Raw genomic sequence first — 20,076 nt, 5'->3', positions numbered from 1 at the left:
AGCTGTGTGCCTGTTGTGCAGCGTCCACACACCGGCCGGCGTCTGCTCCCTACGTCCCCCCCTGCACTCCTCCTCTCCGCCGCTGCTGCTGTCTGCTCTGAGCGCAGCTTGACTTCTCATCCTCCCACAAGTCTCAGCGGCGAGGAGCTCCCCATAAAACTCTCCTCATGTCCTTAAAGTTTGCTCTACGACAAGTCTGGACGTTAAAGTCAGCAGTGTCGGTAAAGCATTTTTGAGTAAAAGTTGTCTTGGGGTGGATAAAGTTAACCAACAAACAGCGGGGGAACAATAAACACCAGTCCGCACTGCTTCTCTGCGCCACTAGAGGGCGCCACAGTCTAACAATGAAATGCACTTATAACCGTGGATGTAACACTCACCTATGACGTCCAGAAAAGGTTAAACACATATTTATAAGCCACCGTGGATCATTAGAGCACACCTGCAAAATGGCATTCAAATTAATTGATACTGACCGGGAAGAGACTCTAGAAATGACCACAAACAGACACAAAAAGACCACACAGCGTTACAAAGGAACTGCAACAACACACAAAATAACTGCAAAAAGAGGCAAAACAAACAGCAGTACTACAAAGACACAGAAAACTATTTAAAAAATCACACCCACCCCTGCACTTCACCTCCAAGATGTCACCCAAAGTAACATGCAACAACACGCAAAATAATGTCAAAATGGGCAAGACAAACAAACAGACACCAAATCACCACAAAGGGACAAAACCAGCAAAAAAGACACAATATTACTCCAAAGGAACACAAAATAACTACAAAGAGACACAACTACCACAAAGACACAGAAACAAGTTCAAAATCATTATTAAGAACTAGGGGTCAACCAATATTGTTTTTCAGGGCCGATACTGATGCGATTATTTATAAATAATGAGACCAAAGTGCCATATTTGGAAAACTGATAAGCATTTACAATAAAAGTGAAAAACTTTCTGTCAATAATCAGAATTTAACAAACAACACAAACTTTGTTTATAACTTTTTTTATAAAGTCAAGTGAAAATTTAAATTAAAAATAAATATTAAAAATATAGCTTCTTGAGGTTTTACAAAGTAAAAGTTTGCTGCTGACACTTTCTTTAATTAATTAATTTAATTTAATTAGTTAATTTAATTTATTTTTAATTAATTAATTTTATTGGCGATCACTGGGCTATAATAAAACACAGATACAGATAATCAGCAAAATTCCAAATATTGGCTCCAATAATAAACCAGACCGATATTCTGTTGATCTGTTATTAGGTTGTTAAAAAAAAATTGTCAGGTTAAACCATTGGATTACTATTTAATTTTAGTGAAAGGCTGCATAGAATGTGGGCCCAAATCATTTTTTAATACGTTTTTTCGTAGATTTTATGATTAAAACCCTTTGGAAATGACATATTGACATTTATAATTGCAGACTTGACACCTTATTAGGAAATGAGAGACAAATGAGCATATATTAATTATTTGTCAGCATTTATAACAGCTCTATTAACAAATTTAAAAAGTAATTATGTACCAAAGGGGACCCAAATTAGTTCTTATTAAATGATTTATTAACCATGATAGTCTCAATTTACTGCACCTAAATCCTAGAAATTCCTATAGAAATTGCTATAGTGTTTATACATCTGTAGATTAAGTATCTAATCTTGAAGGTAAATGAGTCACGTGACTGCAAGTTCAAGTACTTTACAAGTGTACCAAGCACTACATGGTATCTCTGTATGCTGGTGGCGCCATCCTGTGTTTATAGTATGAAATGCCGCTTAATCTATGATGAGAGATTTCTGTTTGACCTGAGATTTATTTTGAAATAAAGGACATTTTACACATATGTGCATGCTGAAGAAAAAAAACATGTAAAGACCAATAAAATAAAGTTGTGTTTACATGATCCCTCAGTCAGAAAAGGTCATCTGGAACACTGTAAAACTGAACGTTTGTGGACAACTGCATCCACAGTGGGCCAAACAGAGGGAAACCTTAATGCTACAGCATTCACTCTTTGCAGCTATGTTCCTGGATCTTGTGGAGAGCACTAATCACAGACTGGAGGCAGGTCTTGCAGAATAGTAATGCATATGGTTTTTAAATTAATAGCTCAATAGTCACAGAAGGGTGTGATATATTAGCCATGCAGTATACCAAGATAATAAAATATGGAGGTAAAAAAGGCAGCAATAATCCAGATCACTGTGACGTCATGTTAACAACAATCGCTGTGAGGTAGACAACTGGCAAGTGATTTGACTTGCAAAGACACGTGAAAGCAGCAAACTTGTTTATTTTCCGTTGTTATCTTCAACTGGAACTGTAACATTTAAAGATATGAAGTTTAACACCAATGGTCTGACCAATCTTAATCATTATCCAACAGTGACCTCTTAATGCGGAGTAACGTTAACTGATTGTTTGGGGTAAACTCAAGCTGTCATTTCCTCAATTCCTGCTAATCTGGATTTTTCTTTCTTTTCTAGATCATTAACATTCATGTTCTTACTCAGGGTACACTTTTAATATTTAAGTATATTTATTCCAGTCGATGCAAAGTACACTGGATTTCTTCAGTGGTGACATCCCCATAAACATAATTTTTTGTGTTTCAGATGTTTGACATCTGTTTTGTTTTATAAGCAGTGACTGCGATTTGACTGTGATTTGTTGAAACCCTCCAAAAAGACTAAATAATACTATTATAAATATCTACAGAATATCATCAAACCATAAAGGTAGGTATATTGTTTTTATGGAAATATTTTAAATAAGATTACATGATAATCTCATCTTCTTGGGCAAAAAAAATGTTAGTGATCTTTTAGTAAAACATTTTTTTGAGTCATGAAAATACTTGATTCCTATTGAGATGTCCCAACAGTTTTAGACCGGTTTATTTCTCAACAGAGTTATACTGCACATGCCTCAAAAAAATGCCAAATAAATCATGCAGAGAAGATGTCATACTGTGACTTTAAATGTTGTGTATTAACCTGCACTCACGTTTTATGATTTAATCATTACCCCAAGTCACGGTTATATGATCTTGTAAAAGTAATAAAACCTATATAAGTCTTACAGTAGCAAAATGTAGGTACCCAAACAAATAAGTTTAAATGTAATCAGAATCAGCTTCCCGATAACACTTCAATGCTGCTGGTTTCATGAAAGTTTTCTCTCCAGAGTGTTGAGGATGAGGCAGAGCTGTGGCCTGTGTCCTCCCCACATTCCTGAGGACAGAGAGCCTCCTCCCCGCTTCACGGTCCAGCCCACCAGATGAAAGAGCCGTTCTACACCCCACACAGCTGTTCACAGGACCAGGAGGGGTCAAGCACGACAGAGGCCCGCGTGTGGTATAGTGTGGGAAAATATGTTTGATTATATACACTAGCGCTGTAACTTGAGTTTTGTCCTGAACTGAAACTTGAACCGAATATTAATACACTGACACAATCCTCATGAATATACCTAATTCTGTTAGATTTATAATTTAAATACAGTTTAAGTGTCTGTTTTGTTAATTGATCTAAGTTTTGGTGACTGACTTACTATATGTCAACTTTTGTTGACTGAATTTGCAGTAAGCAAGCATGGATTAGTCTGGGGAGCTGTGTGGAAGACTGACACAACCAGTAAAAGAGAAAAAAAGATGGAATATCATGCATGATACCAACAAATATTTGTTGTAAATCAGTTTTGACTGGTCAGGTGGCTGACTTTGTAAGTCTAAATCTTGACTTACTAAATTAAAGGCTTTTATTGTGAATTTTTTACAGGACTGTGTTGTTGACAATGGCTTGCACAATTCCACAATTTTGTGTAGTACCGGCTTTTTTTTATTTAGGAAATACAGGACTCATGGCAGCAGACAGCTCTGCAGCAACAATGCTGTCTGTATATGTATGTATGTACACCGCATGTATGAAAGTTCTGCAAGGTGGCCATCACAAACTGCTCACACAAACAGTGTGGCCCAGGCGTAAGCCTAAATAATGAGATATTGCATCACAATTTTGATTCAGTAAGTCCAACTATTGATTAACTTGAGTAGTTCTTTTGTATCATATATAGCTTTTCATGCATTTTTTTTTCTCTGCAGAAATGGGCCTCCATTTATATGATGATGTGGTGAGTCTAATTTGTTATTTTCATGTATGAATAAAAGCTTCTGCAGCTAATGTTAATGGACTACAATTTCTTATCTACCATCCCTCTATATACGGCTGTGTTTTAGTGCCACGTAAACAGGTTAACTTCTCCAGACAGTTGAAGAAAAAACAATATTAACAGATGGGTCAAGTTTGGTTTTGAGGTGTTCATTTTAAGTACTAAGCCTCGTTGCTCTTTGGGAAGTCTCTGAAAGTTTACTGACGGGAAGAGCATTATTCTTCCAAAAGATATTCCCTCATACTGTGTTTTGATGATGATGGTGGAAGGTGCAGTCTTACGTTTTTGTCAAAAATGTCCCATATGTTGTGCTGATTGTAAAGGCCAAATCATACCTGACTCGCATACATCTGTATTTGTTTTCCCACTTATCCACTGATGTTTTTCCTTTTATTTTGTCTGAAATAGGATGGACACCATAAATAAAGTTCAAGACTCAAAATTTTGTTTTTTATTCTTGCATGTAGTTATACATGAGCTGAGTAGAGGTTGTCTCAGTGTACTCTGTAGAGACTCCCACTTGATTCCTTTCTGCACTACAGCTTGTTCTTGGCTGGATTTTGGATCCCTGACCATTGAGTCTCAGGTTAAGTAATACTGAGTCAGCAACAGCCAAGGTGCACAAAAAAGTCATAAGCCTACTGGCCAAAAATAATACTGATGATGGGTTTCCTCTTTGTATTCCTCTGAAACTTGTTACTGGCCAACTCTTTCTTTGCCAAGAACAAAAACTCTCCTCCCCCTCTCTCTCTCTCTGTTACACTCACTCACTCACTCTATCTGGCTTTCTCATGCACCCACTGTGCACTACTTAAACAAATTACTCTCTATCTATCTCTATCTCTGTGAGTGCGCTCTGCAGAGCCAGTCGTGTCGGTGAGTGGAAGCCTCTGGGAAATACTACTTTAACATGAGGAAGGAGAGCAGGTTAATCCGGTGGATTGGGTGGATTGTGGTTGTTACAGCTTTGTTTTTGCTGGGCTTCATCATAGGTAAGACATGATAACACGACAAAACCTCACACTGGACAGTTATAATCCACAAGCGATATCTACTATGCTCCATGTATTTGTTGCTGATGAAAAGTCCCTTGTGTAACAGTGTTATACCAATAAAAAAGTTGACCATAATAAGTATATAGATAGAAGTGAAGGTAGTTGCTGAAATAACATACACAGACACACAACATGAGGAGATAAAATCTGTTTTTTCATTTAAATTTCTTTGTAATTACTCTTATGAACAATCAAATAAACAGAGTGTTGTTAAAGTTGAGCGTTGGAGGTGCGTTGTGTGTGTGAGCTTTAGTTTGTCACTGCTCTGACACATTTCACATCTGCCTGCTCACAACTGGGTAGTGAGTGACACAGCTACTGATAGTCTGTATGACTCTTGCTGCTTTGTCCAACTTGTACTCTGTGTGTGTGTGTGTGTGTGTGTGTGTGTGTGTGTGTGTGTGTGTGTGTGTGTGTGTGTGTGTGCGCGCTGCAGGCTGGTTTGCAAAGCCCACACATTCAAACAGTGCCAATAGAAGTGATTCCAGTAAGTATCTGAGGGAGTTTCTGGATGAAATGCGGCCAGATCACATCAGGGAGCATCTCAGGTAAAAGGCAACACCAACACCAATCCTGTCCTGTCCAGTGGCACCCCAAGAGGGGTTTGGGGGCTAAATGTGTTTCTGAAAACATCTGAAATAAGCAATGCAATAACAGAATCAGGAGTCATATTTGATCGGTGCTGCCTATTGACAGCCTTTCACAAGCCGTGATTGACATGACTGGCAGCTGCATTAGAGACCCCTTGACTCTGACTTGTCATTTTCTGTGCACCACGGTAGATTTTCTAGAGAGCCATTATAGACAATAGACGGAAAGGAGCTAAGCTAACACTGTAATGGCTTAAAGGGAAACTTGTATAGAACAGCTGTTTAATGTTTTTAAAAACAACTGCACTGCTGCTGTGATTAGTAAAAATGAGGGCGGTCAAACGATTAATTTTTTAAATCACGATTTATCGCAGAATTGTAATAGTTAATGGCAAATCATCACATTTTTAATCACTTGTTTTCATTCCATTATTTTGCATTTCAAAACAGTTATGAAGTCCATATTGATGAGGTAAAGCAATTCTTACCAGACTGTCTTGATCAGGAATCAAATGACAACTGAAAACTGCACACAACTTGCATAAAGGGGGCATGGCTGGAAAGAGGAGACTCATGGGGACCCAAGTGAACCAATTTTCATTTTCATTCATCTTAAGGTCAGAGGTCAAGGGACCACCTCTAGAATGGCCAAGCCACTATTCCATCGTCAAAATGTAGATGAACTTTGAGCCGTTATTCAACCCCTTCCTATGAAGCTAGCATGACATCGCTGGTATCACTGGATTTGTCAGGTCTTCTAGTTCCATATGATACCAGCATCATCCCTCTAACTTTAAAACCTGATGCAGCTTCTTAAAGACAGGAAAACTGAACAACAACTGACGTGATAACAAAAAAAACGGGTTACGTATGAACCTTAATCACGATTAAAACGTTATCGCTGTCACCCCTAGTGAAAACCTGCAAAACAGGGTCTTTTGGACTTATGAACCATGATGTTTGTGTGATCTGTATGTGGTATCAGACATGAAGATCAACAGCTTTGCATTTATATATTGTTTACTTTTATTTATCTATTATTTTTTAAAAATAATATCTAAAAAAGTCTTGGGTTTAGCAAATCTGGACATTTCAGTTTGAGTGCTCTCTGGACAAAGGACAACACTTTTATTCTGTAAGTGACTGCCAGCCCCCTGACTAACTGATGACATCCTCTCTGTAGGAAATTTACACAACTCCCTCACCTGGCTGGTACAGAGCAGAATCTGAGATATGCAGAGCAGATCAGGAAAGAGTGGCTGGAGTTTGGACTGGACTCAGTGGAGATTGTGCCCTATGACGTACTGCTGTCCTATCCCAACAAATCACAGCCAAATTACATCTCACTGGTTGATCAGCTTGGCAGTGAGGTACAGTACACGGACACATCCAGTCAAATCATACTGAAAAAGATAATACATAAAGTAAACCCACATCATTTCAACTTTACTATTAAATACATGTCCTGCAACCTCTGTACATGTTTCTGGTGCATTACTGTCATTACTGTTCACTCCCCATCTATTACAGTATTAGGATGGCAGTCAGAGCCAGTTCAGCACACAGCTACCACTTCAATTATTTAAAATTACAATTTACATGCCTCATGTTCACAGTGAGAAATGCCAGATCCCAAATTTTATGATGCTAGCCCATGTTATCACTTTAAGCTCTCTGATGAAATGCTCATTTATCCACTCCTGATGTGATTACAGTTTTGAAGAAACTGAGATTTTCTCACACACATAAACAACAACATTAATTCAGTCCAAACCCCCAGACTATTTCTTAGTCCGTTTGGGGAGATAATAAAGGTGCAGGATCCACGTGGAGATAATACAGATACACACAGGACACCTTTATACAACACTGCAAGACAGTTCATTCCAGTTCAAGGTCCTTTTATAGCCTTGTGGCAAGATAAACCTCTTTATGAGTAGAGATAATTATACAACACATGGGCTAACAAGAGAAAACAGACCAGGGTTTACTGCACGACCATACTTGGGCATGCTACTGGGATTCATTCAGAACCCTTAACACAATCAGTATTTACATTTCAGCCAATTGAGTAACACAATTCAGCTGATAAACACTCAGTAAAAGAGCACACAGATCCTGAGGTGATTATAGTCTGTGATTATCAAATCAGACTGCTGAAAGTCAATTCTCCAGTAAAACAGGATCAATTGGTATCTGCAGGAATTCACAGAATTCATTTTGATATGTATTGACCAATAATGTGAAAATCTACATGAAGGGGAAGAAGCATCAGATCCTTTATTTGATAAGTAAAAGTACTGGAACAACACTATAAAAATATTCCATTGCATGTTAATGTCCTGCATTAACATTATGACCTACTTGCTTAAGTTAAAGTATGTAGGTATAATAAAAAAAAAAGTACTTAAAGTGTCAAAAGCAAAAAATACTCAATGCAGAAAAAAGGCCCCAGAGACTGTAGCAGCATTTTGCTGATGTAGTTTGTTGCAGTGCAGATAATTAATGTTTAACTATTTTATACAGAGCCGCAACAATCATTATTTCATAATGAATTAATCTGCTGATTATGCACTGAATATATTGGTAGATTAGTTTGTAAAACTTAAGAAAATTAACTGACTAGTTGCAATTTGATAATTTTGATCTTTTTTTAAAAGAACAAAAAGTCAAAATCCTCTGCTTCGTAAATATGAATATGTTCTAGCTTCTTAACTCCTCTGTGAGAGTAAACTGAATATCTTTGGGTTTTGGACAAAAGATTGATAAATCAAGAATCTAATCAAGAGATTAATCAAAAATAAAAAATATTGTTGTGGCCCCATTAAATAACAATAGTTTAATCTATGACAAATTTCTAAGGTATAGCTGCCAGATAAATGCAGTGGAGATAAATGCAAAAATATTTTCCTTTACAATATGGTGGAGTGGAAGTGTGAAGTTCAAAGCATTTAGTACTACAAAGAGTAAAGGGCTATCTCATCAAAATTTTATCTAGTTTAGCCTGCACTCATCTTTCTTTCTCAGATTTTTAACACATCCTTGGCCGAACCAGTTCCAGAGGGTTATGAAGATGTTTCTAACATTGTACCTCCGTACAGTGCTTTCTCTGCCAAAGGACGACCCGAGGTACACACATGCACACTCACAAACATCCATAATAACAGGAAGACAGTGTTTAAATACCTTTTTACTGCAGTAGTAAGAGTTATTAACATTGACTATAAACATCACCCATCCCTGCTATCCTCCGTCTCTCTCTCCAGGGGGATTTGGTGTATGTGAACTATGGTCGAACAGAAGACTTTTTCCAGTTAGAGAGGGAGATGGGCATCAATGTTACTGGGAAGATTGTCATTGTCAGATATGGGAAAATATTCAGAGGCAATAAGGTAGGAAAAGTCTTGGTCATAACACTACATGAAAACCACATTTAAAGGATTTCAAACAGTCACTGGGTGTTGTAATTAAAGGATTACACCTGTGGTCAAATGTACTGGAAGCTTACATATTAAAAGCTGATGGACATTTCAAAAATATTTTCTCACAGATCTTTAAATACAATTCATCAAACTAATTTGTGATCCAAACAGATATGAGCACCACTGCAATGACTCACTACTCTCACTACTCTTCCACCAGGTGAAAAACGCCATGTTGGCCGGAGCAAAGGGGATCATTATGTTCTCAGACCCTGCAGATTACTGGGCGGCTGGAGTTCAGGTATTCTGCATACATGTGACCGATATATTTTTGTGTTAATGTGGATTATGAAATTTAATATATGTGTGTAACAGCCATAGTTAATGCAGTAGAGGTTGAATATGTTTTGGACAATATTTACTCAATAAGCCTTAAAGAAAGGCTTTATCCTTTCAAAAAGGATAAAATATGATTGGAAATCTCAAACAGATTTTTCAAGATAGCCTTTAAGAATTATTTCTGTCAATATTTCAATCCATGATTTAAAAAAAGCAATCTTTGCATTCAAATAAAGCACTTTATCTCTCTCTCTCTCTCTCTCTCTCTCTGTGTGTGTGTGTGTGTGTGTTGTGTGTGTGTGTGTGTGTGTGTGTGTGTGTGTCTGCAGCCCTACCCTGAAGGCTGGAACCTGCCCGGTGGAGGAGCTCAGAGGGGAAATGTTCTAAACCTGAATGGAGCAGGAGACCCACTCACACCAGGGTACCCTGCCAAAGGTTTGTTTATGTGTGTGCTTATATGTGTGTTAGAGCCTGTGCAAGTGTATACATGTGTGAGTTCAACCAGCATATAGTCTTGTCGGCTCTCTTGCAGAATATACGTACAGATTCAGCCCTGAGGATGGAGTGGGTCTTCCCAAGATTCCTGTTCATCCAATTGGCTTCCATGACGCAATACATCTGCTGAAGTAAAAATATGTCTATTATCTTTTCTTTTATATTTTTTCTATTATTCAAATGCAGTCATTCAAAGTGCTATTTGAAAAAGTCTACAGCAATGTTAGCTAACATCAAAGCTGTCAGTACTCATTATTCAAAAAGGAAAACCGAAAGGCTGACAGGATGGATTCAAGATGCTAGTTAGACAGCCAGCACATAAACAACACAACCTGATACTGAAAGAACAAAGTATATTTACACTGTGCCAGTTAACAATAACACAAACAATTATGAACCATTTCTGGGAGAGAGCTCAATAGCTAATTTTTTACCTAATATAAAAACGTTGTTTGGATCTTACTGCTTCTTGACCTTAGCTGTCTGTTTGCTTTCCTCACTTCAGTTTCTCTTCTTGTACGCTGAGCTGAACTCACAGAGTGATTTTATTCTCTTACAGGCTCTGCTGTCTCCAAAACTGACAGCTAGTGCCAACAGTGCGAGACACACCATAAAGCCAAGGGCAACAAATGTTCACTTGTGGCCCGACATTTACCAACTGACTATTGCCCAACTGTCGACCTGGTTTGGTGTGTGAGGGCCCTAAAATAAACATAGTGACAATGCTACAGAACACAAAGTATGGCTGAACAAAACAGTTTTATGGGTATTTCGTCATAAAGCGAAATAGTGGGCAAATTAAAAAAAAAAACCTGACCAGATGGTGGTGTTAAATGAAAAGTCAAGAGATAACCAAAGTTTTTACAATTCAGCCTTGGTAATGTAGTTTAAGCTAGATAGGATACCATGAAACAGAGCAAATCACTGATATACTGAAAAGAATTCTCCGGCCACATGTTGTGATGTGTTTAATGGCCTTACGGACCACCTCCATCTACAACTCTGCCTCCATCAACAGTATATCATTACAACCGCCTTCACCGTGGTGTAGGTCGTTGTTGTGCAAAAATTTTAACTTCCTCCTCTAGTGCCATCTACTGGATGTATCTATGGCATCATAAAGGACACCTGGAAGTATGACGTTTACAAAGTTTGAAACACATCTATTTTCATACCTAAAGGGTGTACACATGAGCCCTAAAGGCCTGTTGAGTATGAGGCACTATTGCAAGTCCATCCATTCCATATTTGAGCATGGACCAATTGACAGACGCTAGCATTGCTAAAAACTGTTTTAATTTGAATCCTGAATTTAGGGCAAGAAACTAAATTTTTTATTGGACTCCCTAAATAAAATAAGCAGCTGATTATTCATTATTTCCAGAATATGTGAATTATTTACAATCCAACAGGAACATGGGAGGACAGATTCCACCGAACAACTGGAAAGGAGCTCTGAATGTCTCATACAGGATTGGTCCAGGCTTCAAAGATGACTTCAAAAGCCAGTAAGTGCTTACATTAAGCTTTAATGTCCAGTGTCACAGTGATCACTTGTGTCAGCGTCACCTGTGATAACATGACTCTCCCATCCACCTACTTTCTTAATAATGAAACTCTTTCGTCACCAGTTGACAGTCGTTCCTCTCCTGCTACACTGCTGTCTTCATTACTTTGTGGTTTTGGTCAGAGCCATTTAAGCGACTATCTATGATGTCACCACTGACTGTCTATTCTAGTGCACTAGTTTTGGTGTTTGAATTGTCTCTTGCACAACTTTAATGACCCAGTGGCAAGTAGCCAACAGACGCATAATGGAGGCCCTTGTATCCCCTGTTTGTGAGAGACATACATAACACACCCCACACAAACAAGCTGAACAAATTAAGGATGTACAAAAATAACTGGGTCTTTTGTGCTTTTGATCTGTGAATGAATAGCTTGTGGATTTCTTGAGCCACGGCCACCACCACCACAACAAATATTATTCTCTTACTCTGTCTTCATTATTTTTTTGTAGGACTGAATTTTGAGGTGCAAACACTTTATAATGGACTTCAGTCTCCTGCTCTTTGAGAGGGCTGGATTTCTCTCTCCTGCCTTCCTCTTTCCTCCTTTGCCCTTTTGTGTGTGTCACTGCATAAGAGAAATGTCACGTGTGCATTGAAAAAACATATGGAAAAACACTTTTGAATTTTTTCAATTAACAAATTCTGCTTGCGCTCTGTATTGTATTCTGTTAGAAATCTTATAAATCTTAAATCTAATAAATCTGTTTCTCTTCTGTCTCTCTGTTTGTCTCTGTGGCTCTTTCTTCCCTGTGTGTATCACCCCCTCCTTAATCTGTCTCTCTCAGGAAGGTGCGTATGAACATCCACACTAACAACGAGGTAACCCGCATCTACAATGTCATCGGCAGAATAAGAGGAGCTCTGGAGCCAGGTACAGTATCTCAACCCAACCTGCTCTAAACCTTTATCGACATTGTACACACACGCACACACACACACACAAGTAACACTGACAATATGGACACAATATGGACAATTATACTGATGTAATTATGATAACAGGTTAGAACAGGAGGACAAAACTACCTTAAATAAATATCAGTCTCTTACATAAAAGCCTGTTTTTGGTGTAAAGGTTCTGTGATAGAATGAGCTATTTGGCAGCATTTGTAGCCTCTAAAGAATAAACACTGAATACAATACAAATATTGTTTGTGGTGTGTGTGTAGACAGGTATGTGATTCTCGGAGGGCACAGGGATGCCTGGGTGTTTGGAGGGATTGACCCCATGTCTGGTGCTGCGGTGGTCCACGAAACTGTCAGGAGCGCTGGCAGGCTGCTCAATAAAGGTATGTCTTTACAAGTGTATGAGTGAGTGATGGGGCTGTCACTTCCAAAAATCAATATTAGACGAGTTTGACATGACCTGAATTTGAATTTAAAAAATTAAATTAATTAATTAAGAATGTAATGTTCACCACAGTTCATTAACTTTATGTTATTTCTGCTCATCTGTGACAATTCTGCTGCTCCAGTTGGGTGGCAAGTTAATGTTAGCAGGTGACTCGGTAGATTTGCCTTTGTTGTAAGACAGCTGCATTGTACAAAATCAATAAACAATCTTGTTTCAGTTACTTATTCACCTATGGTTCAGATGCTTTGATGTTATTGCCCGCTCAGGATGGCTTTAGTCACCAGTGTCCTTCATTTTTATAGCAAAAAAACATTACTGATACTGAATACATTACTGATGGGTCAAAAGGGCACGTAACAGGTCAAGCTGAGGGTGAAACATTAGCGCGCCCTCTGCTGGATCACAAAACAAACTACTTCATATGATTCACTGCCTTATAGACTGCACATTGTGACACTGAACAGGTCTTTGCAGTTAAAAAAAAATCAATGTTCGAAGAGATGTCAAATTTTGGATAAAAGTGATAATCGTGAGTGAGGTGATGATGTCAAAAGTGAGCACACTCTGTGTGTGTGTGTGTGTGTGTGTGTGTGTGTGTGTGTGTGTGTGTGTGTGTGTGTGCACGTGTGTGTGTGTGTGTGTGTGTGTGTGTGTGTGTAGGCTGGAGACCCAGGAGGACTTTAATATTTGCCAGCTGGGATGCAGAGGAGTTTGGATTGCAGGGATCTACAGAATGGGCAGAGGTACTCATACATCAATCTATACACACTCACGCCCTTGCATACACACACACACACACACACACACACACACACACACACACACACACACACACAGATGACTCTTTGCCCCTCTCAACAGGATAATGCCAAGCTGCTGCAGGAGAGAGCTGTGGCTTACATCAATGCCGACTCTTCCATTGAGGGTGAGTGTGCTTGTGTGCGCAGCTCAGTAATAATGATAAATTGTAGGCAATGTTAGGGCCTGGTTAGTTTTGACATGGTTATGTGACACGCATGTTGATGGATCTATTTGAATTCAAGGCATGTACACACTGAGGGTTGACTGCACTCCGTCTCTACACACTTTGGTGTATGACCTCACCAAGCAGGTGAGCAGATGAATACACACAAAAGGAGTGTTGCATCAAGTTGAGTTAAGAAATTTAAATTTCCAAAATTTACTGCTCACTTTCATGCTGCCTTTCCCTCTACACTGTATCTTTCCCTTTCTTTCTACATTTGTGTGTAGATAGCCAGTCCAGAGGAGGGAGAGGAGGGAGTTTCTCTGTATGAGAGTTGGCATAAGAGGGACAACTGGACGAATGACCGTGATGCACCCAGGTACAAAGTTACTTAATCTGGTCAGGGCCAGGGTGTCCACAAACTAACAGATAAAACCACAGCAACAACCAAACACACTGGGCTCAAGCAAAACAAAACTTCAACACCTACTAGAGCAATGCTGCAATCACAAGTTAACAGAAGACAAAAGATGATTACTAATTCTTCTGTTGCATTGTGGATGCTCTGTGCAATATATACAGACTATTAAAACACCTTAAAGGAATCCTTAACCACCCAAATAATCACTGTATATCAATAACTCACCCTAGGATACATTTAATTCATAATGTATGTATGAAAAGTTAGTTTTTCTCACATTAACAGAGAAGTCATGCAGTATCCAAGTCTAACTTATCCATTTTTACGCTTGGTACTTCCCAAAAACATGCATTTTCATTAAATTGTCAATATTGTAAAACTAAACGGCAAGTGAAAGTAATCGATGCTCTCTTTTAAACCAGACTCCATTGACTAAATATTCACTCCATTGCTAATTTTATTTTGCTGAGCCGCTGGTCTACTGCCTCAGTCATTTAGTTTGTTTGCATTATTGTGTGACTTTGCTGAATCCAGACCAACTCTTTTAAAACAACAAATTCACATAACAACACAAACAAACTACCAATCGAAGCAGCAGCAGACCAGCAGCTCCTGTGATCAGTGAGGTAAAATTACTGTTTTTGTCAAGAGAGTTTGGCTTTGAAGAGAGCACAGTTGAGTTTCACTTCACCATCAGAAAGGGCTATCTGGTTGGAAGTGTTGAGCATACAACTGGAAAAATTAGACTTCAATTATACTGCATGAATTGTGTGAGAGTTCGTAAACAGATGTTTTAGTGTGGTTTTGCTGCTGTCAAACGTGGACCCCTATGACTCAGTATTTGAATTCTTCATTCACTGTAGAGGTATGTGAAAGTCCTCCCTAAATCAATGTAACACTCTGGTTGAGTAACTGATATACAAATGATTTTGGGGGGTGAAGTATTCCTATAACTCCTCCAACTCATGTCTCTGTGTGGCCATGTGTTGTGTTTAGTTTTGAATATAAAATTCTTCAGCTACTCAATTTAACAAATAAGAAATCAATGAAACAAATCACTAAATAAGTTTTTCCTCCTCTCTGGTGTACTGCAGGATCAGTAAACTCGGGTCAGGCAGTGATTTTGAGGCCTATTTTATCCGTCTGGGAATTGCTGCAGGTAGAGCCAGATACACCAAGAATAAGGTGGGACACAGCTCACTTACAGGATGGACTTTTCAAAATATTAACATATATTTCTGTATTTGTGTGTCTGTTTGTATTGTGAGTGTACAATGCAGTGCAAATCAATTTGATCAGCAGGATTTTTTTTAATCGGTGGGTTTTTTATGCTCCTTGTGAATTTTAAAATGCCATATTTATATTAGTGTAGTCTACATGTTAGAGGTTGTGCATATAAGGAGAATAAGTTTGATAGTTTGCATTATTCGTGGACTCTCTTCATGTCCCTTATGCATTCAGAAAACAGAGCGGTACAGCAGCTATCCAGTCTATCACAGTGTGTATGAAACCTTCGAGATAGTGGAGAAGTTTTACGACCCCTCCTTCAAGAGGCTTCAGGCAGTGGCCCGGGTAAGAGGTGGGCTCATCTTCCTATTGGCTGATTCCCAGCTCCTTCCTCTCGATGTCAACCAGTATGCAGAGTCACTGAGAAAGTACGCACAGAGCATCGCACAGCTGGCACAGAGACACCCAGAGGAGATGAAGATGTATGAGGTGTCGTTTGGTGAGTTTGGCCTCTGTGTGTGCAAACTCTGCTGATTATTAAATATCAAGTTTAAGTTAAAATGTTTGAATGAGTAAGCCAACCCACTGACTTTTCTGAGTCTTTCTCTGCATTCAAATGTTTTTTATCTATATTTTTAGATTCTTTGTTTTCTGCTGTGGAAAACTTCACTGTTGCAGCTGGGGACTTCCATGAGCGACTGCAGACCCTCAACAGAGCAGAGTAAGTGTGTGTTTAACATTTCTTACACTTCAGCTGTCCAAACAAATGCTTAATTATTTTGGTATGCATGCTCTTTTTTATATCTGATTTAAAATGTACTTTTTAATTTAATAGGCACACTTGTACAGTACAGTTCTACTAGGAATCCTGCTGTTATGTCAGTTTTTGTTGTCAGTGTTAGACATGTGTCAATTCAATTACATTTCATTAATTTTAACTCATTTATTGATGAGGTGATGTTGTTCTGACCAAATCGGCAACTGAAAGGACACAAATGTGTGTGTGTATGTGTGTGTGCGTGTGTGTGTGTGTGTGTGTGTGTGTGTGTGTTTATGTGTGTAAATGTGTGTATCAGTCCTCTGCAGGTACGCATCATGAATGATCAGCTCATGTATCTGGAGAGAGCGTTCATAGACCCCCTGGGCTTACCTGGTAGACCCTTTTACAGGTTAGTCACACAACACACACACACACACACACACAATCTTCAATTAGATAGTCAACTAGTCAAGCACTTGTACACTATTACCACTAGAGGGGCACTGTGCTCTATATTTGACTGTGATTCTCCGGCAAAATACACAATACAATACATTCACATCTATTTTCAGAGAAATACAAGACTAGCTTAACGGCCTTGTTAACTCACCATAAAACACACTTTATCAAAACGTGACAGAAATGAAGTAAAACTCACCAAAACCATCTAATTAAGTCTCTTGTTAATAATTTTGTAAGTTAATCCACTGTTCAAACCAGCACCAACTCTGGTTCTGTTCAAATTAACCCCAACTTCACTCAGTCAGGTGTGCAAAAATATTGTTTTTCCTCACGGGCTCTCCCCATTGTTGCTGGCCAACTGTTTACAGTCCCGTAATTTTTTCTGCTGTTGTCATATCTGTCAGCTGCCATTTCCATCTCTAGACACTGACCTCTGGTGGTACTTGATGTGCACTACAAACAACACATCCTCTACATATTGAGTTTTATAGAAAGAGGAGCTTCTGGATTTGTGACAGTATTAAAAATAATACAGTCTGTGTTCTACATTTCCAGGCATGCTATAATACTGCCCAAGCCGTGCTGTCACCTTGTCATATTACATATACATATTTGTGATTATATCTAAAAAGTGATTATTCATAGCTGCAGTGTCCTTATCTGGTCCTAACCAGGTGACATAAGTTTGATTGTAATTCTTACACTGGCTGCAGATATACATCAAAGATGATTTTTAAAGCTTCATTCTGCATAACTGATACTGCATACTCTGTCAGGACTGCGTATATCACTGTTTTAGCTATAATTAGTTATATATTATATATATTTATATATATAGCTATGATTTAAAATTTGAAAACTCAGTTGACCATCATTTTGAATACCTGAGGAGTAACTAGTGTTACATTTGTAAGTTCCTTGATGTGACACTTACCCCTCTTCTGTTTCAGGCATGTTATTTTTGCTCCCAGCAGCCATAATAAATACGCTGGGGAGTCTTTCCCTGGGATTTATGACGCATTGTTTGACATCGAGAACTCAGCTGATCCACATAAGGCCTGGGAGGAAGTCAAGCATCAAATCAGCATTGCAGCATTCACTGTTCATGCTGCTGCTATGACACTAACACCACCTGCATGAAGCAGGGCCAGTGTAAAACCACAAGGCTGAGCTGTCTATTGACAACGATGTTAAAACACCCAAATGTGCGGAGAGGGAAAACACGACCAGCGACACACAGACATGGAAAATCCCTCTTTTCTGTACAAGTTATGTTCCAGGAACATCCAGAGCTCAGAACTACAGTGAACCACCAAAATACAACCCTGATTTCTTATGTGACTACATAAAGTAAATTCTTATGTTTTAATGTTCTTTAGTTTTGTAGTCTCTGTCTACTACAAAGATGCCAAATAGGATCAGTCCACCCTTTACATGTGGGTAGAAAACCATTGATATTCTGTTGCCCTGAGATAAAAAAAAATGTGACAGTTTTTATTAACAGCCATTTTTCAAATAAATAACTTTCTTAAATTTACTTCAAGGCCAACAATACTTTTCTGCACACCAAAAACTACAAATCTGATGACAAAACGGCAAGAAATCAGATTTCTGTTTCAGGGAATTCAGTTAAACATTTTAGTCTCTGAAATATTTGTGTGAGTTTTTATAGACATGACACATTAGAAGTGTTATCATGAAGCTGAATTCTTTTGCAAGCACAATGTTTAATCAATTATATATGTATTAATATGTATTAATCAATTATACATAATCCATTATGCAGATATAGTTGAGTACTGCAGCTGTCTCTTGAGCTTCTCCCATTTTTTCATTTCAGGAGTAAAACCTTTTTTTTCTGGTTCATTAAAAAGAGACAAAAAAAGCCCAGGAATAAAAAAGTTAGATGTGACATACACATATCTCACAGGCCATCCTCAACATGGCATGTTTTTTATTATTATTATTATTTTATACACAGTGGGACGCCAGGGTCATAACTTTTCAAATGCTAAACATGGCGTCTTAAATGTCATAAATGACACTTTTTTCTAAGAACTTGCATTCAGTGTTTCTATCAAGTAAGATGTTGAATTACCCCTCATAAATTGACCTTCATTCACACCAAACCCTTCAGATTTATGGATTTATGGACCTGGGGCAATCAGATGCATACTACAAAGTTACAGGAACATAATGTGTGAGCGAGAAACATGGAGTTTGGATGGATGTTCTGATGAATGTGAGCATGCTGTTGTGTCTGCATGCCTCTGTGTGTTTTTACCGTGGTGCTGTTGGCCTCCAGGTTGCTGATTTTCTTGACATGTTGACGAAGATGTAAATGGCAATCTACCTGTCTGATGCCTCCAAAACCTACAAGGCATCTTTTTCGTCCTCTGGAGACAGACAGAGGCAGAGAAAGAAAAGAGAGAGAGAGAGGAAAATACTTTACTTTAAAAGAGGCATTTGTTCAGAGATAGGGACATTATTTTTGGCTACAAAATGACAGAAGCAGAAATGCATTTTCATCACACTACCAATTAAATAGGTAATAATAAAGTGTGTAAAGAGTTTCATGACTGACCAAAGCAGCACGCACAGGGAGGACCCAAGTGCAGGTCAGCAGGCAGGTGGACTCAGTGGAAGGGAGAGCATTAGACAAACCACACAGACAGAAACAAATGATCTGACAAAGAACAAAGAAACTGGGCAGGTATCAGACAGGAGACTAATTGGGAAGTGAGAACAAATGAGCCCGCTGCAGGAGCAGTGAGGGACAGGTGAAACTAATCAGGGAGGAGCAGAACTATGGCAGAAAAAAAACACACCCAAAAACAGGAAGTAAAACCAGGGATGACACATGACGAGTGAACCTACAAAATAAAGCAGGAAACAGACTAAAACATGAATGAACATAAAGCAAGTAAAAAAAGTCCCAAACAAAGTCCACGAGATAACTAACCACAAACAAAGGCCAAAAAAACCCAAATCTGGATACATGGATGGTATAAAATAATGGACATAGCCACTGTGATATCAAACATTGGCTAGTGGACCGCTGTTTTGAAGCCTGGAGTTAGGCACTTCAGCCATTGGCTTTTTGTTTTTTGGAGCCAGATGTGACCATATTTGGACAAGAGTTTAGTGCTGTGGATGAGGGTGAGGTGGATCTGACTCTGCCTTACCATTCTTCAACGTTGAAAAAGTCCCCAGATTGGAAAACAATGA

General features: G+C 38.6%; 1 protein-coding gene across 1 annotated transcript; it reads left to right on the top strand.

Annotated features, from left to right (window-relative positions):
• Positions 1–5,066: 5,066 nt before the first annotated feature.
• Positions 5,067–18,387, top strand: naalad2 (N-acetylated alpha-linked acidic dipeptidase 2). The gene is made up of 20 exons (XM_042487172.1): positions 5,067–5,180; positions 5,680–5,791; positions 7,017–7,203; positions 8,861–8,962; positions 9,100–9,225; positions 9,476–9,556; positions 9,924–10,029; positions 10,127–10,220; positions 11,502–11,597; positions 12,446–12,531; positions 12,830–12,949; positions 13,675–13,757; positions 13,876–13,939; positions 14,058–14,125; positions 14,266–14,357; positions 15,494–15,584; positions 15,861–16,125; positions 16,266–16,347; positions 16,703–16,795; positions 17,799–18,387. Exons 1-20 carry the CDS (start codon positions 5,099–5,101, stop codon positions 17,986–17,988), a joined length of 2,220 nt encoding a protein of 739 aa, XP_042343106.1. The 5' UTR covers positions 5,067–5,098; the 3' UTR covers positions 17,989–18,387.
• The last annotated feature ends 1,689 nt before the right edge of the window (positions 18,388–20,076 follow it).

Source organism: Plectropomus leopardus, chromosome 5, assembly GCF_008729295.1.
Source record: "Plectropomus leopardus isolate mb chromosome 5, YSFRI_Pleo_2.0, whole genome shotgun sequence".
NCBI classification, from domain to species: Eukaryota; Metazoa; Chordata; class Actinopteri; order Perciformes; family Serranidae; genus Plectropomus; species Plectropomus leopardus.
Note: the sequence above shows the minus strand (reverse complement) of the source record. Positions and strands in the feature narration are given on the sequence as shown.

Excerpts from the sequence above, each read along its gene's own strand:
- naalad2 (XM_042487172.1), top strand. The coding sequence starts at position 5,099 with ATGAGGAAGGAGAGCAGGTTAATCCGGTGGATTGGGTGGATTGTGGTT. Across the intron at positions 13,758-13,875 it reads GATCTACAGAATGGGCAGAG|GATAATGCCAAGCTGCTGCA; the intron begins GTACTCATACAT and ends CCCTCTCAACAG. Across the intron at positions 16,348-16,702 it reads CAGACCCTCAACAGAGCAGA|TCCTCTGCAGGTACGCATCA; the intron begins GTAAGTGTGTGT and ends TGTGTGTATCAG.